Source organism: Morone saxatilis, unplaced genomic scaffold, assembly GCF_004916995.1.
Source record: "Morone saxatilis isolate NCDOM2014 unplaced genomic scaffold, NCSU_SB_2.0 Contig17, whole genome shotgun sequence".
NCBI lineage: Eukaryota > Metazoa > Chordata > Actinopteri > Moronidae > Morone > Morone saxatilis.
In genome coordinates this window covers 23,712,828-23,721,323 of record NW_023339729.1, presented here as the reverse complement: position 1 = coordinate 23,721,323, position 8,496 = coordinate 23,712,828, and the positions used below count along the sequence as shown (strand labels likewise).

General features: G+C 41.7%; 1 protein-coding gene across 1 annotated transcript in view; it reads left to right on the top strand.

Annotated features, from left to right (window-relative positions):
• The window catches only part of LOC118326376 (collagen alpha-1(XI) chain-like), a 37,861-nt gene that overhangs the window by 11,287 nt on the left and 18,078 nt on the right, over nt 1-8,496 (top strand). Inside the window, exons 2-21 of the mRNA XM_035659356.1 lie at nt 726-893; nt 999-1,090; nt 1,525-1,646; nt 1,807-1,969; nt 3,017-3,139; nt 4,244-4,363; nt 4,466-4,594; nt 4,725-4,772; nt 5,288-5,329; nt 5,478-5,540; nt 5,628-5,702; nt 6,156-6,239; nt 6,340-6,396; nt 6,645-6,698; nt 6,810-6,863; nt 7,082-7,135; nt 7,220-7,273; nt 7,364-7,417; nt 7,504-7,548; nt 8,105-8,158. Of these exons, the coding sequence (XP_035515249.1) occupies nt 726-893; nt 999-1,090; nt 1,525-1,646; nt 1,807-1,969; nt 3,017-3,139; nt 4,244-4,363; nt 4,466-4,594; nt 4,725-4,772; nt 5,288-5,329; nt 5,478-5,540; nt 5,628-5,702; nt 6,156-6,239; nt 6,340-6,396; nt 6,645-6,698; nt 6,810-6,863; nt 7,082-7,135; nt 7,220-7,273; nt 7,364-7,417; nt 7,504-7,548; nt 8,105-8,158 (1,655 nt within the window). The remainder of the gene's footprint in view (nt 1-725; nt 894-998; nt 1,091-1,524; nt 1,647-1,806; nt 1,970-3,016; nt 3,140-4,243; nt 4,364-4,465; nt 4,595-4,724; nt 4,773-5,287; nt 5,330-5,477; nt 5,541-5,627; nt 5,703-6,155; nt 6,240-6,339; nt 6,397-6,644; nt 6,699-6,809; nt 6,864-7,081; nt 7,136-7,219; nt 7,274-7,363; nt 7,418-7,503; nt 7,549-8,104; nt 8,159-8,496) is intronic.

The window sequence follows — 8,496 nt, the reverse complement described above, 5'->3', positions numbered from 1 at the left end:
GTAATGTAATAACTAAATGTATTTAAACGTAGAAACAATACGTTTTCCTATTATTATCCTTATATTCAAATAATTATCTCCCAGACAATTATTACAAAGCTTACAGGCCCGCTGATCCCTTTGTAAGCCTTTATTTCTTCTCTATACTTCCCTGTGTGGTATCTTGCAGTCAAACAAAAAGCCATATGGGGAGCCTTATGTCACTCCATCAATATCGTTAAGAAGCAAATTAAAAACAAACTTTTGCTCATTTGCTTTTAACTCTATTTGTTGTGTGCATGCTGTTTGAAGTGAGACTGCGGATGTGTTGGACTAAGAGATCGCTTCTAGTTTTCGGCGTTATGACAAATGGTCGCTGCTCCTGTTGTGGTGATGTAAGGCTCCCACAGGTGCTCCGTAAAGCTTCAGACAGATGGCCGGCCAAGGAAGTGCAGACTAAAGGCTCTTTCAAGCAAGAAACTCAGCAGCAGACAAGTCAAGTCAAGTTTATTTATAGAGCACAGATTCTACTCTTTTTAGCTGCTAGAAACAGAGCAAATCACTCTGGAGAGACCTGCACAGGTCAGGTTTGGGTCTGAAAGGTCAATAAAGCTGACTTTTTCTGTCAGTAGCTTAAACACTTAATGAATTGCTCTATGCACACATAGATACCCTCACAAATAATGATGATGAGCAACAGCAGATCAGCTGATCATCAAACCCACCAATCCTTTCTGTCTTTGCAGCTGATCCTGTTGATGTCCTGAAGGTCCTGGAGCTGTCTGAGAACATGGAGGGCGTGTCGTTGGAGTCAGGACTGTGCACCAGCAGGGAGGGACGAGAGGAAACGGACCTCTCCTATAAGATCGACAAGAAGATTCAACTGAGCGCGCCCACCAAGCAACTATTTCCTTGTACGTTTTAATATAAATCTCTGTGGGCTCATCTGAAGTGTAGGTATGAATGTGTTTGGTCATTGAGAGACTTTGGTCTAATGTGTATGTGTGCATTCCCTTCAGATTCCTCATTCCCTATGAATTTCTCAGTGATGACAACAGTTAGAGCTGTGAAGGGCTCACAGGTCTTTCTCCTCTCCCTGTACGACTCGCAGGTACGTATCATACGCGCCTCATCAGGATGTTGAAACCAAACCTTTGCTAATTGTGCTGAATGTGTAACGACACTGCCGTAAATTAAATATTAAATCAACTGATTTAGCAAACTTATCCACCATACCAACCTGTCAGACTGACCTTGAGCAAAAAACGGTGTCCCTACCAATCATGACACACCCTGCAGAAGACACTCCTGTTGGGATCAGCATCACATGTTGTCCTCAAAATGGGAATATGTTTTGCCAACTTTGCCAAAAAATTATAATAAATTAAATCAATTATAATTGTGCAAAGTCTTCATTGAGACTGTGCATTAATATTACAGTTATAAGTAAATATTATATAAATACAATATGCCATTACACAGAATATTCACTTGCTGGATATTTTCCCATCATCCCTCTCTCCTTTCATCCTATGTGTCTTTCAGGGCACGCAGCAGCTGGGTGTGGAGGTCGGCCGTTCTCCTGTCTTCCTGTATGAGGACCATGAGGGTCAGCCACCTCCAGAACTTTACCCCACCTTTAGGAAGATCAACCTGGCTGATGGCAAGTGGGTAACTTCACACACACACACACACACACACACACACACAGGCAGCCATACACACACTGTTGTGTTTGCCTTGCATTGAAATTAAATTTTTGGCTAGATTCTAAGAACACCAAAGCTTCTCAGAAAAGATCATTTCTTCCTCTCTCCTTCCTCCCAGGTGGCACAGAGTAGCCTACAGTGTGGAGGGCCAGTCAGTGACTCTCTACCTAGACTGTGTCAAACTGGACACCCTGGACCTGCTCAGAGGTTATGACCCCCACGTCAGCACTGAGGGCGTTACTGTGTTTGGGACACGACTGCTGGACGAAGACGTGTTTGAGGTAGGACTGTGTGTGGACTCACTGTGTGTGTGTCACTGCGTGTGCGCATCATGTAATAATACATGGAGGATGTTCAAGACAAAAGATGATGTGAATCTCACTGTTACACATACTGTATTAAAGAGAAAAACCTCCACAACATCTACCTTGTAAAGTGTAAACTCATTTAAAAACCAAAAAAAGAAACAAGAATGAGAACATACAGTAAGTTTCCTGTGTGTGGTAAGTAAGTGTCGCTGCTTGTTGCTGCTTGTTTGATTTCTTAATCAAATAGTGACAAATGAATTAACAAAAAGGCTCTTCTCCCCACACTGCCCTCCAGTGGCTGTTAGGATGTACTACACCTTTTCCACTGCTCAGAAGATGTATAGCAAAGCCACAGATGATTTGAATGTATTCTCAGATAAAATCTATGACAAATAATTAGGCACATAGATGCATTTGAACATCAGTATTTATTCTCTGACGACTTGCTTGTCTTGCTGAAACTATAACTTTTAACAACTTTTTATAACACTGGAAAAATCCTTTCTAAATCTGTAGCTGTGTAAAATCTTTAATGAGTTCTGTTCCTGTTGTGTCCTCAGCAATGTGAGGTCATTTTGACAGATCTGAAGTGTGAACTTTGACCTTTGTTTTCAGTGTAATGTCAGGTGGTCCATCTGTTTAACTGAACAACTCCCTGGCCATGTTTGGCTTGGACTCCCCTCCATATGTGAGGATGTGTAAGAGGGAGAAAGAGTTTGTGTCTGTCTCTGGACTTAATGTGCTGGCGCCACTTGAGACCAAAGCTCTGGAGACGATTAAGTGCAGAGCAACGATAAAAACAGCCTGTTAAGTCACTTTGATCTGGCTAAATGAACACATACAGTCAAAGATAAAGACAAGGGAGACAGATGCATATGACTTGTCATTTGTGTAATCAATGACATATTGTACAGTGAGGACCAGGGATGTCACTATGTGTGTTCCTGATGGTTTCACTGATGTAGAGTCACAGATTTGCTCAGTTGTGTGTGTGTGTGTGTGTGCGTTATTGTGACACAGGGAGACATCCAGCAGCTGCTGATCGTCGATGATCCCAGAGCAGCAGAGACTTACTGTCAGGACTACATCCCAGACTGTGATGCACCTTTGCCCTACAACAACATATTAACAGAGGCTGAGGAGGTAAGTCCCCTTGTAACAGCCAACAGACAGCAGAGAGTTTTACCACGTGTTGCTTGAATATAGAAAGAGCAAAGGGATCCTGATAATCTTTCAGTCTACCTGGCCCATTCCTCACATAACACTGTCCGTGAGGCATCTCAGGTGTTGTATGTTGTAAATCCAGACTGTCGTTTTAACAGTTAAGGAGCCCCAAGGTTTCATTTAGTAAGAGGAAAACTATTACCGGTATTTATGGACATTTTGGAAGACAGATATGACAAAAAGACGAATGTTGAATTATATTCAGACATATATTTACACTAGAAAATCCTCTGGGTAACATCAATTAAAACATTGATGTGGGCTGCATGCAGTTTTTAGCAGCTTAACAATATTTGGTTGCCATTATACTGTAAATATTTGCATGTGGGGATTGTATCTACATCTCACATAGACCCAAACACACATGTCTTACCACTAGTTACAGCCTCCAGCTGTTTATTTCCTTGCTATTGTTGTGATACTTTTATTTTAAAGTAAAGTTATAAATTATAAAAAGCCACTACTGTCCGCTGAGCTCTCGCCCTCTGTTACTTTCTTTCTCTCTCTCTGTATCCTTCGCTCTTCACAGTAAAACCCACTACATGGTTTTGTGATCCAGTATAGTTTGCCAGCTTCTTTGTACCAATGCTCCACACTCCGGGGAAAGGTTTCAAATCCTCTTCCGCCGCTGCTGTTTGATTTATCATCTGGCTCACAGTTCAAAACACTCCAGGATTCCTGGTTTATTGTGCTCAGTTATTTTCTTTTTACACCAAAAAATGGTGGAAAATATGGAATATAGACACGTTAGTGTATTCTAATAACACGCTGATGAAGTCATCCTTAAACATGCTATCCTGAAGGAGCTAAAATAAAAAGACTATATTGTAGTTGTGCCATGTGTGGGCTGTGCCATGTAGTTTCTGGCTATATATAATGAGGATATCTTTAATGTAACAGCGCTCGGCCAGACAGGATGAGTAGAAAAAGTGAATCTCATATTTTTATGTCTGTGTATAAACAAAATGTTACACATGCTTACATCATGCACTGTCTCTGTTTTGATTCTGTTATGGTCTTCAGGTGGAGAGAGCGCCTAAGAAACATGTGGCCGAGGAGTATGAGGAGTTTGACTACAGTGAATTCAGTCATGGCCTCTTTGGTTCCACGGTGACTGCGGGTCCTAATGTCACCGAGTATGAGGTGAGGCTCAGCAGGAAGAACCACAGTACGAGCTTGTGTTTTTGAATTTCTTGTCTTTTTTCTCTCCATAATTATTTGTCCCTGTGTATGTTTGTTGGACAGATCATTGAGTATGAAGACTATGACAACACAACAGATTACAACCATGAGAACGAGTATGAGTATGAGGAAGAATACGACGAGCGCTATGGGCCAGCGGAGAGAGAACGGGAGTTCTCTCTTAACACACAGGTACCATCCAACCTACCACACACCAAGAGTTAATGCAGTTATTAATAAAGGAATCATGTGTAGAGAATAGAAAACTAACCCTCTGTGCCTCATCTACGTAAATGCCTAATATCCAATCTCCTCTCATTAGGATTTACCAGAGAAAGGAGAGAAAGGGGAACCGAGCTATTTGGGAGCGGTGAGGAAAACACACACAAACATAGCCACATGTGTGCTTGATATTGGTCCTCAAAATGTTTTGAATACTGACTGGAACAGTCCTCAGCATTGAGTATCAAAAACTGTATCCAAGTAGACAAAGAAAGACATCGAGTGCTTTGTCAAATTCTTGTTTACCTCAAAATATCAAACATTCCGTCCATCGACTATCTATACTTGTTGTGCTGGGTTAGAGGGTTGACCAGATATTTCCTGATTTGGATCAGGAAAACAATTTAAGACCGACTGCTTGTTGACACAGTGGTGAATCAGGACATTATGCATATTTTTTTAAATGAAGAAAGAACTTATTAGAAAATCAGTTTACACCTCTTAATGTAATGTATTAAAAAACATCATGTATTGGCTCTATGTATAAGATTGGTAGCAGTACATGAAGTCGGGTATTGAATTGAATTGGTATCAGTGGTATGAATGGTTACATCTTAATCAAACAACTAAGAGAAAAATGTAAATTCTGTGAAATTTCTGCAGGGAACGCAGATTACAGGACCATATGGGCCTCCAGGACCTGAGGTTAGTGAATTTTGCAGCACGAGGTGTAACTTGAAACACATTTTTCTGTGGGAAAGGCAGATACAACTGCACTTCAATATGGAAATAAAAAGCTTGCAATTCCATCAAACTCAGCTGGCTTTTTGTGTTTTTTTATCTTTATTTGCAGGGAGAGCCAGGCCCCCCTGGAATCACAGGACCAGTAGGAACTCGAGGAGACCCTGGGGAGCTGGTGAGGACTGACCTCTGTTTACTGAGTGTGTGACTGATTCCACCTCATGTTGGCGTCTCTCCATAACTGTCCTCTGTCTCCTCTCAGGGCCCTCCAGGGCGACCAGGACTTAATGGAGCTGATGGGATACCAGGTCCCCCAGGAAACATCATGCTCATACCGGTAACATGAAGATACTTTTGGGTTGCTTGAAGCCTTACAAGCTAACTGGTGTTGCTATGGCAGTTATTTGGTCCTATTAACCCCTAACGTATCCTCAGGGCGAATGGGAATGTTTGACTGTCGTGCCTAAGAAATTGGCTGTCTCAGGATTGTTTCATAAATTTGTTTGACTTTGCAAGTCAGACCATGCTCCACACTACAACACATATAAAGCAAGTAGTCTATGTAGGTGTCAGTCAAATTTTCAACCAGACATGCAATGGCCATCAAACCATTCAGAGCCCCCTCATTCCCTGTATGGCATGTTATATTTCTCCACTAAGATTTTTTCCAAGATTTTTCCTTTAATTTCACCCATCTGCACCTTTTTAGACTTTAATAGCAGTGCTACATATTGGCCACTGGGTGGGGTATAGAGTTTGACTTAAAAGCATCTTGTGTGTTTGTGTGCAGTTCCATTCAGGTGGTGATCCAACGACAGGTGCTGTGGTTTCTGCACAGGAGGCGCAGGCTCAGGCCATCCTTCAGCAGACCAAGGTAAACAAACTTGTGAAATATAACTGTCACACACATACAGATCTGATGTAGAACTTCTGCACTTTGTGTGTCGCTTTCTGACTCCTTCCTCCTCTTCTAGCTGGCTATGAAGGGACCCCCAGGGCCGCTCGGCCTCAGAGGAAGACCTGGACCACTGGTGAGTGACATTGTATTGCTGTTGTTGCTTCACCTTCTGAGCAGTGACAAAAATTAGGTTAAGGGAGTCACCCCCCATAACAGTCGGGAGTACAGCAAGAAAGAAAGTAGAAGCCATGACAATAGCTGCACATTAGGATACAGGACCTATAGTTAAAAACGTCAAACGTTAGATAGATTCATACAGTACTACATTACATAATGAATCCCAAAGCAGACTCACTGAATGTTGTAAACTTTTTTTCCCAGGGTGCACCAGGTCCCCCTGGGTTGAAGGGAACCAGTGGAGAGATGGGGCCAGCGGTGAGTCAGCTGGTTGTCGTGGCAACACACTCAACATCTCAAGCCTTTGTGCAACTTATTTGAGAATCAACTCAACGGTCATCTGCTCTCTTTCCACCTGTTTCTCCCCAGGGTCCTACAGGACTGACAGGTATCCCAGGTCAGAACGGACGAATTGGGAAAAGGGTGAGACTATTTACTGCAGTCTCTTTTCAATCATATCAGATCAGATCTGAATCAAAAAATTACTTCCAGAGCAGTGATTTTGCTGCTAACACTGTTAAGAAGGTTGAGATATATAAATATAAATATCATCCTTGTCATTCCACAGAATGTCTCAAACATTTACAGGATTTCAGTGAGGAATCTACCATGTCTGGCTTGTTTGTGTGTGTGTTTATCAGGGTCGCGCTGGTACAGATGGGGGCCGTGGTGCGATAGGAGAGACTGGAGGAAAGGTGAAGAAGAACTGATGTCACACTGTTCACTTACCAACTTCTCTATCTTCTTATAATATAAACAGATTTGTCTCTTTTTCACAGGGGGATAGAGGGTTTGATGGCTTGCCAGGTCTCCCTGGAAACAAAGGACATAAAGTGAGTTATCTGGCTGAACGAGTAAGTTATGTTAAGCAGATAATAATATCATAATATATATTGTCAACTTCCATGTGTGTATTTTTTCAGGGGGACAGGGGTAAGCCGGGCACTGTAGGTCCTGCTGGAGAGCCAGGAGAAAGGGTGAGAGGTCACTTTGTTTGTGAGTATTTGTGCGGGCTTGTATTTTTTGTATGTGTAGGATGTATTAATGTGTGTGTTTTCCACAGGGGTCTGAGGGGCCACATGGACCAAGAGGACAACCAGGTGATGCTGTAAGTGTCAACACAATCAAAAAACACACACAGAGCAACACTGTGTATCTATATATGTGACTACTACTAGCCTTACATTTACCGTAATGACATGAGAGTGGTATCAATGTTTTAATCTAACGCTTAGCAAGAAGACAAATATGTGTATTTTCCCAAATGTTCAAGTATTATAACTAAGATTTTATTGCTCTTGATCTTTGAGAGATTTTGATTCCACAATAACCCCTCAAGGAGGTTTATGGATACAGTTACACATATAAACAGTTGAATTATACCTGTTAACCAACCAGACACAAATAGATACCCATGCACAATACTCCTTTACTTATATATTAACATGATAGATTCACTAACCACTTACCTTAACCCTAAAACTAAGTCTTGATCCATAAAAAACCCTTTTGTTGTGAGGACTAGCCAAAATGTCCAGGCTTCCCAAAAATGTCCTCTGAAATTCAAACCGGTCCTCACAGAGATACAAGTAAAGTATACGGGCACACAGTGTCAATTACATGCAATTATATCTCATTATATGTAACTGTGATATGTGTTTCAGGGCTCACGAGGTCTGAATGGCCCCAGAGGTCGTCCTGGTCCCCCAGGACAGCCTGTGAGTGTGAAATTTACACTTTTTCATAAATACCACCTCTGCACACGCACACACACACATACACCATTAACAGTCACACACATTAATCTCTACCCTTGACGACAGTAAAAGACTTTAGATATCAGTAATTACACTGCTATCTTGCCTCGTTTATCCGTGCAGCTAAAATAAGACTCTTCTCACCACCAACGTAAATCCAGCTGTGGTGTCGCTATTAGATAATGCCACATGATAATGCCTATTCATGATGTTACTGTAGTTCTCCATTTGTTAACATGATGTTATGCAATTCTTATCTGAGAAAATGAACATCTCTCTGCCAAATACAACTTACATAC